The sequence below is a fragment of the Lontra canadensis genome, unplaced genomic scaffold (genome assembly GCF_010015895.1).
Source record: "Lontra canadensis isolate GAN:19392208 unplaced genomic scaffold, GSC_riverotter_1.0 scaffold48, whole genome shotgun sequence".
NCBI classification, from domain to species: domain Eukaryota; kingdom Metazoa; phylum Chordata; class Mammalia; order Carnivora; family Mustelidae; genus Lontra; species Lontra canadensis.
This window is the reverse complement of record NW_022631042.1, coordinates 5,453,225-5,472,306: the sequence shown is the minus strand read 5'-3', so window position 1 is coordinate 5,472,306 and position 19,082 is coordinate 5,453,225. Positions and strand designations below refer to the sequence as shown.

The 19,082-nt window shown below is 36.7% G+C and overlaps 1 protein-coding gene across 1 annotated transcript in view; it reads right to left on the bottom strand.

The window, feature by feature from the left end:
• SEMA3C (semaphorin 3C) overlaps positions 1-19,082 on the bottom strand; it is a 174,245-nt gene that overhangs the window by 37,778 nt on the left and 117,385 nt on the right. Inside the window, exon 12 of the mRNA XM_032873255.1 lies at positions 12,489-12,711. Coding sequence (XP_032729146.1) covers positions 12,489-12,711 — 223 coding nt within the window. The remainder of the gene's footprint in view (positions 1-12,488; positions 12,712-19,082) is intronic.

Here is a 19,082-nt window from a genome sequence, read left to right as displayed (position 1 = left end):
CACGAATCTTCTTTAGCATATGAAAGTCCTTTAGGAACTTCCCTTAGTTTTACTTCCCCCAACCCTAAGGTATAGAATCAGCTGCCCCTCCCAATCCTGAGGCAGCAGCTCCTTCTGCTCACAGGTTCTGTCCCTGTGTTTTAATAAAAACACATTTTTGCACGGAAGATGTCTCAAGAATTCTTTCTTGGCCACCGGCTGCGGACCCCAACAACACTACTCAAAACAACAACAACAAAAAAACCCCAACCAACCAACCAAACAAAAACACGTCAGAAGAATAGCTTATACTTGTTCTAACAAGTTGTTCTGTGTTTAACAAGGTTTTAGAAAAATCCCAACCAAAATTAGATTTGGTCATTATGAGGAAAATCTCTGGAGATTCTCATTTGCCATATCATGCTGCCATATGTGGATCTACGGTATCACAGGCACATGCGTGCTCGCATCCATTACTGCTGGTTCAAGGGCCAGAATTACACATTTAGGTAGTTGATTGAAAAGTAGTGTTCTGGGGCAAAGCTGAAAGAGAAATCTTAATGCCAACAATTTTATGAAATGAGCAGTTCTGTAAGAAGTACTAAATTACCAGTTTTGGCTTGGTTGAGGCTTACCAAAAAACCAGAAAGCAGAAAAATGTACCATTTTTTAAAAAATGTGACTTATTTATTCCACTAAGGTGTGTGTTCTCATGAAAAATACCTGCTATAGCCAATGTATCAAAATATGTTTAATAAGTTTACAATATAATATGCTTGCTTGTTCTAATTCTAGAAGCTAATTTTCTTTGTGAGGCTTAGAAAAAAAATTGTCCTTTAGTATTAGACCATGTGATAACCCATCAACATCTGCATTATTATAGTTTCCTAGTGATACAACTAAAGAATACTGAAGTAGGGTCTCAGAAATCACTAAAATTAACATTTAAGGATGTTGTAAACTGCTAAAACATACACATCACATTTTAGTATCTCTAGAGCATTACATCACAAGTAATTTATTTACATTTAACTTAAACCAAATAGACTTACTTTGAACAATGCAGCTGTACCTTCTATGTACACCTAAATTTCCAACTAAATTTCCAAAGATGCAAAATGGGGGCTAACTCTTTCTATTAACCGTTCAACATCTGGGGAAAGAATTACTCATCTGAGAGTAATAAAATTTATGGTCATTAATTAACCTACTTTCCTGCACCGTTTTGACTGGAAGATAGGCCGTTTCCTATTCACTGTCAAAGTTTAAACTGCTTATGGATGCTCTGCGGCCTGGAGCACAAACCTAAGTTTCTGGGTGCTCAGGTACAGAGAGGAGCTTTCCTGTCTTCATTGGGTCATCTCTCAAGCTACTTACTGTTTACTTGCCCCTCTAACCTCTCCCTACTTCCTCCTGTCCACATTTCATTCTTTTCAACTGGAATGGCCATTCCCCTCTCAAACTTTGCTGGTATGAAAGGAGATAGGGTAATGCGGAAAGGAATGGATGACTAGGTCCCTCAGACACAGCCCAGCTGCACTTCTGATGCTCTCCACTATAGCTTCTTTCCTGACTGCTGCTCTCTTTGTTCCAGGCTGCCATGATGCTACTTCCTCCTCTTTGGTTAACTCTCATGATCGCTCCTTCTTCATTTCCTTGGTAAACTCTCTTTATTTTCCTAACTTTAAATGAGCTCCCCAGAGTTAAATTCTTATCTGAATAGGCTCCTAGCAGGGCCTCAGGAATTGTCATGGATTTAGCTAACACCTACATTGCTGTGACTACCGTATCTACATCTCTAGCACAGCCCTCTGCTGAAGTATATCTCCAACAACACTCTCTTACTGATTCTTCTGATGGTCCACCAAATCTTTAACTCAGTGTGGGACAGACTTGGGTTTGAATTTAATTACTGTTTCCAACGGCATCACAACCCTAGGAAAGCCATTTAACCTCTCAAAGCTTCGGTTAACATAACTGTAAAATGAGGGTACTAACTCATAGGGTCATTGTGAGATTTTGATAAGGTAATGTATTTTCATTGATGAACTCAGTCTCTGATGGAGAACAGGTCACATGAAAGTGTAGGTGTGCCGTTCAAAAAGGAATTCATTACTTTCCAAATCTGGTTGGTGATTCCATACTCCCTTGACCAGTGAATAGTACATCTTCCCATCTATTTGCCAAGTTACAATAAACACTCTATTATAATCTATAAAACACTCTAAACACAGTTTTCACCCTTCCACCTTTCCCAAATCAATCAGTTACCATAAAGTCCTTACCTCTTCCAAAATATCTCTTAAATCCAGTAATCCCTCTCAACCTTCAACTTCTAACACCTGTCTTAATTTACGCTCTCATCCTCTCTTGCCTATAATAAAAAGTCTCCTAACTGGTTTCCTTTTCTCTGTCTGAATGCATGTTCCATATCCTTGCCAAAGTGATTTATTTACTATGTATATAGGCAGCAGCTGACCCACTCTTAGGTGCCCCTGATGATCATGTCTTTGTATATCCTCTCCCCTTAAGTGTAGGTGGAATGTGTGACTTACTTCTAACCAAGAGAAAAATGCTAAATTGATAGCATGTCAATCCCATGACTATGCCACATTATATGAAACCCCATTTTAGCAGATTGAAGGGAAAGACTGCTCATTTCGAAGGAGCAAACAACTAGGATTTGAATGACTAACAGAGATCCATGTGGGAAGGAATGGCTATGGCCTCATTTCTGCATCAAAACTAAAGAATTTAATTTTTTCCAAAAATCATGTGAGTTTGGAAGAGACGTTGGAACTCCAGAAAGCAATGCAGCCTGGCTTACATTTTGCAGACTTGTGAAACCCTGAGCAGAGACTCCAGCCAAGTGTTCATCTACAGAAACTGAAATAACAAGTGTGTATAGTTTTAGGCCACTAATCTTTTGGTAATTTGCTAAGCAGCATCAGAAAACTATCTCAAATGTGTATCAGGCAGCAACTTCCTTCCTGGACTCTACAGATCCTTACATTATAGTTCTTAACACACTGGTCTCTATGAAGAGTTTATATAGCTCTTTCACTAAATATTCTCTTATTTTTTCAAGTCTTTGCTAAACTCTAACCACGAGACAAACCCTAAAGTCTTTCACCAGGAGTGTGTGTGTGTGTGTGTATGGTGTTTCATAGCACTGATCGAATTCAAACAGGTTATAGAATTTGTTTATGTAGTATGGTCATGTTCTCTACCAGTAGAATGTAAGATCCAGAAGGGCAGAGAGATCTTAGTCTCTCTGGTTCACTGGTGATCCCAAGCACCTGTGAGAGGGCTCAATAATATTTAGCTCAATAATATTTACTGAATTAGATCAAATTGCCTCCGCCATTGGGCCATGAGTTCCTTAAAGGTAAGTGCTGTCGCTATTTTTCTATATATATCATAAACTCTGCATGCAATAGGCACAATAAATCCCAATGAGTGAATAAATAATATCTTTGGGATGTATCACTAAGTTATTCTGTATTGTTTGAAAAGCAGCTATAGGAAAAAATATTATCTTTCTGCATTCATGAGTAAAGGCTTTGCTAGAGTTTTAAAAACATCAGATTGATTATTTTTATTTTAGAAATTCTTAAGAGAAATATCATATAGTTTTATTGTAGTCTTTCAATGAAGCTAGAGTTCAAAACCCAGTTGTAGTAGTTTCCTGTTGCTGCTGTAACAAATTCCCACCAGTTTCATGTCTTAAAACAACACATACTGATTGTCTTACAGTTCTGTAGACTAGAAGTCTAACACAGGTCTCACTGGGCTAGCATCAAGATGTCAGGAGAATTGCATTCCTTTCTGGATACCATAAGGACCATCTGCTTCCTTGAGTTTTCCAATTCTAGAACCCAACCAAATTCTTTAGCACATGGTCCCATTTCCTCCATCTTCAAGGCCAGCAGAATCACACCTTTCTGACACAGCTTCCATTGTCACATCTTACCCAATGATAGCCAGGAAAGATTTTCTGCTTTTACATAGTCATGTAATTAAATTGAGCACACCCAGACAATTCAGAAAAATCTCTTCATCACAAGGTCTATAACAAAGTCTGCCATGTAAGGTGACATATCCACAGGTTCCAGATACCAGGATGGAACCTTTGGGGGGCCATTATTCTACCTGCTACATGAGTGAAAGCAGAAAATAGCATACAACTAAGTAAAACATTTATGACTCTAGTACCATAGAATCACCTCAGAAAATCCAATTTCAAATTTTTTATTCCAATTTATACTGTATTTCATATTCTAAAATGAAAACTCTCTTTCCATTTTCAACAAAAATTGGATTCTTCTCCATTCAATAAAAAATGACAAAAACAAAAACTTGTAAAGCTGGCTTTCCACAGAAACCACCCCCACAAATGAGACCTAGCTATAGACCTCCTTTGGGTAATCACATTAAGAAGGCTTGGCCTTACTGAGTCTAAGGCTGTGAATTCTCCTACAGACAAAAGCTGCTAAGTCTGCCTCAAGGAGGAACTTGGCAGCACATCAAGAACAAAAACAAAGGGTGGTTATTTCTTCTTAATACACAAAAAAAAGATTTTAAATTGCCTTTATGCTAGGAAATTTTTTACATCATTTATGAGTAAAGGGTTAAATGAAGGCAACATACAAGAATGAGGTTTGGCTATAGTTGTTTCCAGGTCATCTAGGAAAATATCAGTGATTAAATAGTAAAAGAGTCAGTGTCACAGAGCAAATCATCACCATCTCTCCTGTTGAGAGGCACTGACTCCTTTCATGATATTCTGAAATCTTCCAAATACATCAATTGAATATGCAGAATCCATTTTAATTAAGTAACAGAACCATGCCAAAGAGATTTGCATGTGTTTTTGGTGAGTTCGTAAGACATACTGAAGACAGATATAAGCCCCATTAAAAAAAAAAAAATTGGAAATGCACTAAGATTTGCTGATAGATCAAAAATAAAGGTGAAGACCTACTCCATTTTTGCAACCTCTCCTCTCCCCCAAAATATAATCTCCTTCCTTTCTGAATATGTGGTAACTGACATGAAAAGATATCAGATTCACAGGTTAAATTCTAGCAGAGTTTAGTTAATTCACACACAAATCCAGTCTCTCAAGTCTTTTCTGTCACCTTGTAAGATGTATCTTGTTCATGTGTAAGACTTGGTGACAACATGTGGGTGGCAAAAGCAAGTGATGTCACTCAAACAAAACAATCTGATGCTGATGTTGAGTGTCAGCACGTCAATGACATCGTCCTGACTTAGATGGGTAAAGCATTTATTTCTCAGTAAAGTGAGAAAATATAGATGAAATTATCTTAACTTCATAAAAGGTAAATAATATAAAGTGGTGATGGTCAATGAGGTAGTAATATGAAGAGAATAAATGCTCAGGGTATATAAACAGACAGTAAGAGTTGATATTCTAGTTGTATCGTATACCAAATATCTACGTGAACTTAACTCATCTGAGCTTCTGTCCAAACATGATGGAGGATAAGTACAAACCATTCTCTCATTCGTTCAAATAATATCTATTGATTGGCAACTCTGAGTGATACACTATTCTAAGTACGGAAGATATAGCAATGAATAAATCCAACAAATATGCTGCCCCCACCCCCTCCCCCCCGTGGAGTATGCATGCTCACAATTCTCACAGAGTAATGATAAGGGCCAGATGAGAGTCAATAACATGTCTGGCAAAGGTAAGTACTGTAAATAAATGTAATTAGCATCATTATAATAGAAATAAGATATTTCAAAAATGTGAAAAAGTATACTTTTTGCATAATAAGAATACTGAATAAACAAATGGGTTATTCAGGTAAACTAAGAACACTAAAATTTACGCTATCATTACATGAGATTTTGTATGTTGTCTTTAAAAGAATATCTCTGAAGAGTAGCTTAAAGAAAAAAAAATCTGCTTTTTGGCATAAAAATTTTCAGCAATTGGCCATGTATGTATTTTTAATAAGCTCTCTTTTGGAAGTAAATTTTAAATGAGAACATTATCTCTGGATTAGCAATCACTCTATGGGCTGGCTTCCTTTCTCTCTCACTCTCTCTCTCTCTCCCCCTCTCTCCACAAATACCCTTTTTGCTAGTCTTTTACACGATCAAGCAGTCATCACACCATGATTTATCTTCTCCTGTCAATTCAGCCATCATTCCACTCTGTTCCATTAGTTTTTCCTGCTGTGAAAATCCCAGTAGAATCCTTGGTAAACTCTCAGAAGTTTCCAGATTCTGCTTTGGAAAGCAGCGAACCACAATGTTATTAAAAACCAGTGACTTATAAAGGGATTTGTTCCTTACTCCTAAGCAAAGCGGAAGTCTAGACATTATCCTCAGAGTGACATTCATGCACAGCTTCCATCTGATGGGAGTCTTTTCTGAGCTCAAAAGCACTGACTGCTCCAGCTATCAAATTTTACATGGAATATTTTAGGAAGCCCTTTAAAAATCAAAATGCCTGGCTCTGCGGTTCACTAAATGTGCCATTCCAAGAGATGTGACTGCCAAAACTGCCTCGTTATTATGAAGGTAGTTATCCTGTAATGCTGCAAGGCAAACATATTAAGGCTTTAATCACATATGTGGCACACACTTCAAAACTCCACACTTTCAAAGGACTTACTGAAGCCAACATTCCAACTCAGTACTCATCCAGTGAAACGGAAGCTAATAAGAAGCATGAAACAGTACATACTATATAAGAACTTTGGCAGAGCACCACATGTATCGACCTTACATTAAAAAATCATAATGGCATTAAATCATTCCAATGATCCAATGGAATTAAATCATCCCAAACCGCTAACACCCATTCACAAGAAAACTACCGTTCTTTCATCAGAAACCGCATGTCATTCTGATTCATATATAGTGCTAAAAATATAAATTTGATAGAATGTATCTAAACCTGACCCAGACACTTAAAATATTTTCATAACTCCAGAGGCAAAAGGAAAACAGGCAAAAATGTCTTCACTGTGCAATATAGTCAGCTCTGAACAAATGGCCTGGATGTAAGCAGTAGGTGGCAAAGTTAAAATAGAAATGTTAATCCTATGAGAGCTCTGGCCTGCTGTTTTACAGCCTTTCCTAAAGATTAAGAAAAAAAGGAGGTAGGGGAGTGAGGATCACACAAATACCCAGCACTAATACCAAGCACAGCACTAATACCAAGAACTAAAAACACAAAACAAAGCAATACACACTACAAAACATCAACAAATTCTACAGAATAAAACAAAGCACTGACTGGAAAATACATTTTTTGTTTTTTAACATAAGATCTTTTTTAGAGGGTCGTAGCAGGAATGAATGGGAATGTAATTAAGTAAAGTTATTTTCTAGTTTAAATTTTAATAGAACAGCAGAATATTTTTTACTCAAGATAAAAGGAGAAATATTTATTTTGGGCAACATTATGAATTCCTGTATTATATCTACATATTAGAAAATAGCTTCTTCAAGAAGTCTTCATTTTTCTAAAATTATCCAACTATCAGACAAAACAACGTCAGCAAACTTTTTTCTCTAAAAGGCCAAGTAACAAATATTTTAGACTCTGGGAGCTAAACAGTCTCTGTGGCTCAAAAGCAGCCACAGACAAAATGTAAAAGAATGAATGTGGCCATATTCTAATAAAAACTTTATTTATGGATATGGTAATCTACAAATCTTGTTATTTTTAGTGCTCATGAAATATTGTTTTTTTTCCCCAATCATTTAAAAGTATAAAACAACATTCTTAGCTTATGTACCATACATGCAGTGGGCTAGATTTGGTCCAGGTTGTAGTTTGCTAATTCCTGGGTTAGACATTAATAATGCAAACTCTAGGAAATAAAACATAAGAAGACAAAGCTCAGGTTATCTTTCTTTCTTCCCTTCTTTCTTCTCTTTCATCTTTCTTAATTCCTCCTTTTCTTTTATTTATTTATTATCTATCTATCTATGTATCATCTGTCTATCTTTGCATCTGTCAATACACAAAGTATAAGGAAATAGTACCAGGAGAGTGGAGGGTCAGACTACCAGTCTCTTGAATTTAGCTGGTATAATAGTCCACTCTAAGGGGCTAACTATAATGGTTTGCAGGCATTGGGCCTATGTAACTACCATGGAGATTCTGAGCGCTAAAAAACTGTTCATAATATTCAAAGTGAATACAGTTACATGATATCCTATTTGCATTCCAATTAGCTGTCATGTAAGTTGTTTGTTTTATTTTTTTATTTTTATTTTACTTACTTTTTGTTGTTTTTGTTTGTTTGTTTTTTAATGACATCTTCTTTGACAACTAATGTCTTCATTGAATTCTTACGATATTTCCATAATGGTAAAGAGAGAAGGAAGCTATGAGAGAAGCTTGCCTCATGGCAAGGGTTGGAGCATTATTATTTACTTATAACAGCTGAAAAGCTGTTTTTAATTGTACAGGGAAGCTTCCCTAATGATTGCCAGATTCCTCTGGCAGTGAGGAATTTGGTAACACCATGACATATTAGGCCCTTCTTAAGACATTCAGATACATAGTGCTAAGAAATCCTTGGGAGCGGTGACCTGTAATTCTCCCAAGCTCCATTTCAGAAAAGGCAATTCTATTCACTTTTAGTAGCCAATGAGCACAGGGAACTCTCTTTTGAAGAAGTTTCACCAGCAATACAAGAACTACTTGAGCAGCAAATATTTTATACCAACATACTGGCTGTTAGAGTTTCAGGTAAACGGAAATCCCTGCTTCTAAATTCTAGTACAGTCTGATATGACCATGAGGATAAGATTCAATGGTTCAGTTAGTTAGCGTCTCTTCAGAAAGATGCTGTTGGTAGGGGGATTGCCATAGTATGTACTTTCCTATTAGTCTTTCAGAGACTCATGTGGCTTTGTAAGCAGTCATTAAGGAAGCTTCCCAGTACAGTTAAAAACATATGCCTAAATACTGTTTTTCAAAATGACACAAATATTTAAATACCAACACAAAAAGTCTATGTAAAGGTGCCAGATACTTATACGGTAAGAAAAGCCAAAGAATTTATGCATAAGTATGTGTCTTACTGCCTTCTATCTGAATAAACACTGCCACACAGTTTATAAAGACTTGAAAATTCCATCCACTAAATCTACATATTTTATGCAAACCTTCATGAGACACTACCCGACGGTGACATCAGAGTTCACATTTAACACAAGTTCCAAAAGGATAAAGCAAGCAAGCAAGCAAGAAAGCAGTCACTTTTTATGAGTAATATTAGATATTAGGGGGAAGTATGACTCTAAAATTACCACTTCACTTCAGGAATTTTTTTAAAAATGCAATCTCCATGCCAGATAATCCCAGCCAAGGCTAGGAGCAACTCTTCAAAGTCATCCATATGGAGGTTATATCTTTGGAGAACACAGTTTATATGCAAAATGAAGATGAGCTTTTGCAAACAGTTATGAATTCATTTCATTATATGAATAGCAATGGATATAATCATGATTTTCAATTCATCTTGACAAATATTTATTGAGCTTACCAGACATGGTGATATGCCTACAGAGAAATTACATATCATGGAGAAATTGAATGTTGAAAGGAGCATGTGGTAAAAATACATAATATGGGAGACTGGATTAAGCACTGGTTCTAAAGTCTTAGAAGTGGATAAACTGAGTTTGAAGCATGATGTTTGAAATGTTAAGGAGTTCACAATTTTTGTTACCTAAAAGTAAGATGTAAATCAACAACACAGATGTTAGCAGAGATGTGGAGAAAAAGGAACACTCAGGGCACTGTTAGGTGAGAATGCACACTGATGCAACCACTGTGGAAAACAATGTGGTGTTTCCTCAAAAAGTTAAAAATAGAACCACCTTATGATCTAACAATTGCACTAGAGGGTATTTACCAAAAGAATACAAAAACACTAATTCAAAAGAATATATGCACCACTATATTTATAGCAACATTATTCACAATAGCCAAGATATGGAAGCAGCCCGACTGTGCATTGATTTATAAATGAATAGAGGAGAGATGGTACATATACAATAAAATATGACTCAGCTATAAAAAAGGATGCAATCTTGCCATTTGCAACGATGTGAATGGAGCTAGAGTATAATGCTAGGTGAAGTAAGTCAGACAGAGAAAGACAAATACCATATGATTTCACTCATATGTGGAATTTAAGAAACAAAACAAAAAAGCAAGTGAAACGAACGAGAGAGAGAGAGAGAATCAAAGCAAGAAACAGACTTTTAGTTATAGAGAACAATCTGATGGTTACCAGTGGAGAGGTAGGTGGGGGACGGAGATTAAAGTATGTACTTGTGATGAGCACAGGGTGATGTGTGGAAGTGTTGAGTCACTCTTTTATACACCTGAAACTAATATAACACAGTCAACTAACTGGAATTAAAATAAAAACTTTAAAAAAAATGTTTTAAATAGTAAAATAAAATACAAAAAAACAAGTAAGATGTAAATGCAAATATTGAATTCAGGAAATTACAACAATTAGGGATTTGGGATTTGTTTGTACATCACAGATAATTAAAACCAAATAAATAGGTGAGATGGCCAAAGAATATGTAAAAACAGGAGGACTGTGGACAGAATCTCGGGGAATACCTATGCTGACAAGCAGGAGGAAGCTGGGCTGATGAGAGAAACTGAGAAGGAACTTACATTACTTGTGTCTGAAGCAACAGGTAAAGAGCGATTCTACACTACCAAATGATGCAAAGAGGAGATGAAAGTATCTCAGCGGTTAAAGGTCATTGGATTTTCTTATGATGAGGACATTGAAGACCTTGGCAAAATCAGCAGGCTAGCAGAGGGTGAGTGAGCAATGGGTCAAGGTGTAGTTTAGTTTTGTATCCTTGTGTGAGGTTTCTAGGCCAAGGATACAGTAGAGAATGAAATGAACAAATAAAGCCAGTAAGAAAATAGCTGATAAAGAAAGGTCTTGGAAATGGCAGGAAAGGATAAAACTGAGAACAGACTAGAGACTGGTTAGTCTAGGAAGGAAGGATTATTTCTCAGGTGTGGGGCAAGCAAAGAGAGGAGGATCAGTGAAAACACCAATTTGCCCAGGTGTAAAGAGGATGCCAAGGAGAGCACATCAGCAAATTCTCAACCTCAGACCAATACAAGCTGAAATTAAGGGAGTGAGAGATTCAGATCTGGGGTTTTAAGTAAGACCACAATAAGAATTTCATAAGAAAGGTATACTTTGAAATTACTATTGAGCCAAGAAGAAATATCCACATCTTAAATTGATTGAGGTCTGAGTGCAATTCATTTCTTAGCTCAGAATACCTGTTGTACCACTGCAAATCTTATAATGAGGTTTACAGACACATCTTATATCTCTTTCTTAAGCTAGTAGAGGAATTACCTAATTTAATAAAGTAGTTCTGATATTATAAGTAAAGAGATTTCATCACTTCCTGCAAGGTGGTCAGGAATGTGTGAAAGATATTAAGTACCTTCTGACTGGCAAACTAGAGTTTTCTTCTCTTGAGTAGTGCTTCTCAAACTTTAGTGTATATCGAGCTACCTAGAGGGCTTGTTAAAACACAGATGGCTGAGTCTTATCTCTCGAGTTCCTCGATTGGACGGCTAAACTTTGCATTGCTAACAACTTCTTGGGTAACACTGATTTTGTTAGTCTGGGGAACACATTTTAAGAACCTCTGCTATAAAGTCAGCCATTCTACATTCATGTAAATCTCTAAACAAGAGTATTTTTCACCCAACTTGTCTTAAATTGGCAAACTACAATTGTGAGTGTATTAAAATACTAACATTAGTATTTTCAAAAAAGCTATTTTTTAATTAAATTTACTTTTAAATGTTACCTAGAACTGTCATTATCATTATCACTGGAAAATGGTTCCATGTATTTGTTAAAAAGTTGCAGAATTTGGGGCACCTGGGTGGCTCAGTGGGTTAAGCCTCTGCCTTCAGCTCAGGTCATGATCTCAGGGTCCTGTGATCGAGCCTCACATCGGGCTCTCTGCTCAGCGGGGGGCCTGCTTCTCCCTTCTCTCTCTTTGCCTCTCTGTCTACTTGTGATCTCTCTCTCTGTCAAATAAATAAATAAATAAATAAAAATTAAAAAAAAAAAAAAGAAGGTTGCAGAATTTGCTTCAGTTGAGAGAAATACTACCCATGCTTAAAATTTGTTCCCATCCTTTCATTTGGCTCATAATCACTGTATTTCACTATAATATGTGCCAGGGACTATTCCAGGTGCTTTTCATATATTAATTCCTCACAATTCCTTCAGTATTTGCTCCTCACAATAACCCTATGAAATAATGTATTTCACTAACTCCATTTTACAGCTGTGGTAATAGGCACAGAGATATTAAATATCTCAGTGAGGGTCCAACAGACATCAACACTGGAGTCTCTCTGGTTCCAATATTATAGTCCTTACCTCTTATGCTCTTCTGTTACACATTATAGTTTGAGCTCAAATAGTTACCTGTGCCGAGAAACAGGACATGGTATCTACCATCAGCAGCATTCACTCGATCCACAGCTATCTTGGTGTATTTGTAGTCAGTGCCTATACGAACAATCAAAGGCCTTCTGTGGATTGGGTAGACAGAATTGTACATGAGAGGATGGTTCCGGATAAAAGTGACAACATCATCTGGGAATTCCTTAGTGGTCCGCATATTGGGTGTAAATGCTCCTCCTGGACACTAATAAAATATTTTAAAAGAGAAATAGTAAAGAGTTATTTTATTTTAGTGATAACCAAAGGCCTCTACTTTTCAACATACTCAGAAGCTTAAGTTGTTGTAAATACAGATCCTCCTCAACCTATGATGGGTTTAAATCCTGATAAAGTCATCATAAATTGCAAATGTTGTAAGTTTATAAAACACATTTGATACATTTAAGCTATTAAACATCATCGCTTAGCTGAGCCAACCTTAAACATGCTCAGAACACTTATATTAGCCTGCAATTAACAAAAATCATGTAACACAAAGCCTATTTTATAATAAAGTGTTGAATAATTTACTGGATACTGTACTAACAGTGAAAAGCAGAATGGTGGTAAGTGTATGGCTTGTTGACCTTTGTGGCTGTCTGGGAGCTACAGTTCACTGCCCAACCCAGCATCATGAGAGAGGATCGTGTCACAAATCACTAGCCTCGGAAAAGATCAAGATTAAGTATTCAAAGTACAGCTTCTGCTGGGTGTGTATTGCTTTTGCACCATCATAAAGTCAGAAAAACCATAAGATGAACTATCCTTAGTGGGGACCATCTGTATTTGCTATCTGTTGAAGAGAAATCAGCATGACTATATATCTATAGAAAATTATTTAAAAAGATACACAGTTTGACCACTAGAGCAAGGCTAAGTCGACTGATCCTAATTCCATTTGTTTTCAGAGAGCAGTTGATGCCATTTACCCTTTCCACCCATCACTTTTCTGTTCTTATTCTGTGCCACTGACAGTGTTACTAGGAAAAAAAGAAAAAAAAATCTGTGGATATAATCTAATGCTATTACTGGCTAAAATAGATCATCATTATCAAATTCAGTCAGAACTCTAATGTGCAAGAGTTTTATTCCACCTGATTCCCTCCTCCCAGAAGAGGGATCTCCAAAGTTGGGGCACGGATTGGGTGTGGTAAATTAGACCTGATAGTTTCCTTCTAGAAAAGACTCCTATGATTTCTATTACTCTTAGAATAAAATTCCAACAGCTTAGCATGAACTAGAAACCCCTGTATTTCTGGTCCTCCTCTATCATTCCCAGAATAGTTCTCACTGCTCCCCCTCTAGGACCTTGGCACTTGCTACTCCCCATTTGAAACATGCTTATCCAGACAATTCCATGGTTTTCCCTGTTACCTCCTTTAGCTCTTAGTTCCCCAAAATTGCTTCTTTAAAGGTGGTGACACATAATATACCCCATCTCCACCTCCACTCTCTAGCTCCTTAACCTGCTTTATTCTTCTTCACAGCTCTATTTACCTAACTCTATATTATGATTAGTTGCATGTCTGTTTTTTTGTCTGTTTCTCTCTCTAGAATGTAAGCTACGTGTTGACCTTAACTGGGTATATTTTGTTCACTGTTTCACTCTTAGACCTATACCAAAGCTGACAAATAGTAGATATTCAACAAAGAGTAATTAATGAGTGAATGACTCTGTTATATCTGACATTCAATTTTGGTACAGGGGATGTATGAAACAAGAGCCTCAATTCTGCCAGGAGAGGCAAGATTCAGAACATTAAGTTCAAAGAGGCAGCTACAAAGCAATAACAAGATCTGAAAAAGGAATGCTGGACAACTTCAGCAGTTCTGGTAAGAAGGCATGACAAGGGCTTCTGGGGAGAAGATTCCATTTATAGGGCATCCAAGGCCAAGCTCAGTGGTAGGCTGGGAGCTGCTGAAGCTTAGAACTCAAACTTATCCATTAATAGGATCCAAGTGCTAAGTTATACAAGTGAAACTGTTAGGTATAATCTTTAACACATATACACATTATTTGTGTAACCCTATTAAATATCTGACAATATTTCCACTTTCAAAAGCAAAAATGCTTTGTCATATTTTCTTGAAAGAAAAGCACTTCTGTTCTAATTTTCATTTATTCTCTTAAGAGAGGTAGAAACTAAAGGAAGGGAACAAAGCAAACTTTCTGATCAACAGCAATGGGTACAGCATCTGGGCAAACCGTAGGATATAATAGGGACAGTAACAAACTGGAAAGTTGTGCATTATTTAAAATTGGCAATGAACACTCATTTCTAGGTGATTGCTTCTGTGCAAGAATATAAGCCTAATGTGGTGAGATTTCAACAGAAGATAGAAATGTGGAGCTTTATGTGAAATCTGCCAAAATTATAATGCTAACTCAATGTAAAAAAAAAAAAAAAAAAAAAAGAAAAGAAAAACAACTTTAGGGACCCCAAAAAGATGGCAACCTCTGGGTTAAATCCTTTCAATAGCTAACCCACAATGTTAGTGCCTCTGGACCAGTATCGTTGGGCAGACCCATGTTTGCAAATAACTCTCAGCAAATTACTAATGCTGCCTCACTCACTTAGACTGTATTATACTGAATACAATTTTTAGACTCACTTTGACCAGTTAACATTACTAGGACTTTTTACAGGACCAGTAAATACAGTTTTTTTTTTTAATAGAAAGGCACAGGGAGCAATTAAATGACTTCACTAAGGAGAGAAAATGAGACAAGTAATAAAAGTAAGCCTCTGATTCATTATCCCATCAAGTGACTTTCATTTGGGGCTCATATGTTTTTCTTTTAGGAAAAAGCATTATATTTAAATATACATGTTTATAAATTGCCCGCAAAAAAACCCAAATGGGGACAAAGAATTTCATCTGAGGGTATTCTAAAATGATGGATGTGTTCCATACTTCTGCAAAGTGTAGAATTATGGGTGTTCTCTATCCTCATTCCTCACACAAAGTGGAAAAAGGGAAATGCATTGCTCACTGAATGAAAAAATGGAAAGAACAAATGCATGGGCAATCCAGTTCCTCATAAAACACCGCTAATTATGGTTTGCTAAGCTGAGATGTCTCCTTAAATATTTGCAAACATTCTCATTTGTAAGTTCCAGAAAGATCCAAAGTTAGCATATATTACTAGGCAATTTATATAATTTCCAGTTAGCATTTATTTCCATGTGTGATAAGGTTATTAAATTGTAAGTGTGTTAGTCTCTGGGTTTTAGTTAATTTAAATTCGGTTAAAAATTATGTCTCATGTGCTCAAAAGTGAACTTATTAAATAGGTAACCCAAACAAATCAACTCAAATCAGTTACTTTATATTCATTCAAATGTCCCCCATTTGGGACTTTTGTTTTATGAACTTCTTACTTAGAAACCAGTGTTTCCTGGCAGGAGTATTTTCAAATTTACAAAAGAAGCCTTTTTGACAATAATTAATTTTTTCCATTGATTCGTGGAATAAACTTTGCAGATAAGACACAGGATGGGTGACAATGATAGTGACAAGGACAAAAATGGATTACTGTTTGGAGAGTCTCTATCTGGACTTGTGAATTTGTTCAGTGTAACGTTACCAAGAATAAATAAGATGCAATTAACTTATCCGTCACCTTGTGATATGTGAAAGCATGTGTACTGAAATCTCAAGATAATATAATATCCACATACTGCCATAAAATAAAGCCTCTGTCCATGAATGAGGCTGGTGTCTCATTCTTCAGAAGGCTGACTGAACTCTACAAATAGTCATTAAGTAGTTCGGTTTAAACTTCTCCTTTAAGCTGTTTTTTTCCAGTTCTAGTTTTCTGTTTATCAAGGAGTGATAAGACTCCTTTTTTGAGTAAAGACATTTTAAGTGTTTTGATTACTAAAGTGTTGGGTGAAATGCTAGGAACAATAACAATGCCATGTTAAGGAAGTATCAGCAATTGTTGCCCTCAACCAAATTTCTTTCCTATTTTTAGGTATCCTTGACATCTGCCAACTTCTGATGCTCCTAAATCTCACATATATGGTCCTAGTTTCCAATATTAATGTTATTCAGGGGCGCCTGGGTGGCTCAATGGGTTAAAGCCTCTGCCTTCGGCTCAGGTCATGATCCCAGGGTACTGGGATCGAGCCCCGCATCGGGATCTCTGCTCGGCAGGGAGCCTGCTTCCTCCTCTCTCTCTGCCCGCCTGCCTCTCTGCCTATTTGCGATCTCTGTCAAATAAATTAAAAAAATAAAAAATCTTTAAAAAAATATTAATATATTCATGTATTAATTCACATAGCTATTCTTTGGTTACTTTTTATTCAAAAAGCATTTTGATGTGCCCAGTGGGGGACATAATAAGAAGCCACCATCATCTTGTAGACATAAGTATTCTAGTAAGGAAGATGGGCATATTCAAAGTAAAATAAGGTATATAATAATAATTCAGACAAATATAAGATAAATAATTTAGAAGATTATAAAAATATGAGATAAATAACAATTTTGGTTCACGATCAATTGCCATATATGCATAAGATGCAATATTTTTTAAATGAATTCAGACTAGAAGAGAACTTAAGGCTCTCAGGGTTGGTGAAAAGGTTTAGAGATAGAAAAAAAAAATGGAATATTTAGGAAACTATAATTCCTGGGACATTGATGGATCACAGAGCACAAAGTGGAAGAAAGAGGTAGGAACTGAGGTTAAAGACTACAGAAAATAAGAGCAAAACTAGTCAGAGAAGGAGTGACGGGCATGGTCAGGGGGAGCTTGACCTAAACACTTGCAAGATGAGTGGTGTACGGATAAATTTATGAACATAAATAAATGGCATTCCAGAATCTGTGGTAGTTTCTGGCACTAGTCTTTGGAACTTGTATTTTTAGAGAAACTGAGCTCATGCTTAAGGCCTTGATAATCTAGGCCCTTTATTTAAAGCCCAAAGATTTATATAGCTGAAGAGTCATACTTATGTACCAGGTGATCCTCATTTTACCTCCATTTATCCACCATTGCTGACAGGAGTGCTCTATTCCAGTCCTGCTAGTTCAGGCAGAGCTTCTAGAACTCGCTTATTAATTTCTATCTTTGCCTTATAATGTAAGCTGTAGCCTTTCTGGAATATTATTCTTTCCACACCTAAGTTATCCAAATCTGACTGCCTTCAGGGCAAGCTCGGTCTCCTATTTTTATATGCCTTCTCTACACAAGGCTGTCCCACGACAGTCTCTCTCTCTCCCCTAAACTTCAATAGTATTTATTATCTATTTTATTCATGGATCTTGAATAATGATATGAAACAACATATAATGCATTTTTCATGTCTATAACCCTTATATACTTAATTTTATTGTAAACTTCCCTAACAATGTTTTAAACATTTGTGAAGACTAGAAATATTTCTAATGTAAGAATCACCGAAAGATACATGGAATCAACAAAAGTGTCAGCAATAAAATTCTTTTTCTGGCCATCACTCACTAAGTGGGTCACAGATTTTCCATGTTCTCTTGCTGTACCAGGTACCAGGCACAATGATGAATGCAAATGGTTCTAGTCCACTCATAAATAGACATTAAAACAGAACACTTCTATTAGGTTCTGCTTTAAACAGAAGTGTATAAGCAAAAATAATTTTCTATGGGAGCTTTATACACGTTGCAACAGAATAATGTCATGTGTTAGCTCAGCCACAGAGAGAATATGCAGTCTTTGGCCGCCCTTTGCAACATACCAAAGGTGTCTTGTTTCTTCCACAAACTTCAATTACTTATGGAAAAACATTATGACACAATTGGCAGGCTTCTTCCCAATGACTTGGGTTTGCTAGTTGGGGCAGTTTGCTAACATTGCCATCAACCTGGCTTTAAAAGAATCACCTACAGGGAACACTAGAATGAGGGTAGACAATTCCTGCTCCTGTCATTTCTTTAAGAATCCAGTCATGGATTTATGAGATTGACCCGGCAACTGGACTACTGCATAGGGAAATAAAGTAGAGCAATCACAGTTGATGTTTCATGGGAGGACTTCAGAAGCAACATTTTTAGCCCTAAAGAAGAGGGAATGCTCTGGGTCACTTGGCTGTAGGTCTTCCTACTACATCAGTGGGATACGAAACCCTGGAAGCCTAGGAAAAAGACAGACGCTGGCCATGTGAGTCAGACAGCTGAGACTTCCTGGTGTGTTGCTCAGGGAAGGGTGGAGGGACCAGATCTTCTGGGAGGTATGCTTTCCAGAAGGAGTTCCAGAGGTCTTCCTCCACCCTGCCTGTTTCCCTCCCTAAGGATCACTCATCTGACAATTTTTTTTATTTAAGGGAGCTGCTCTGGTCTCAGCACCAGATGTAAGAAACCACATTATAGAAATATGTCTCAAGGACTGACTACTCCCTTTTTTTTCACAGCGTCAGCTCCAGATGTGTGTTACTAAGCCCTGGTTTACACCATACTACTTTACAACAGAAAAAAATGTGCTTATTCTTAGGAGCTTGGAAATAGTGAAAAGTGGGACTGTTAGCAAAATTTTCTAATTTAACATTGGTTTATTTTGTTATACTAAAAGGGTTTTTATCTATTCCCACA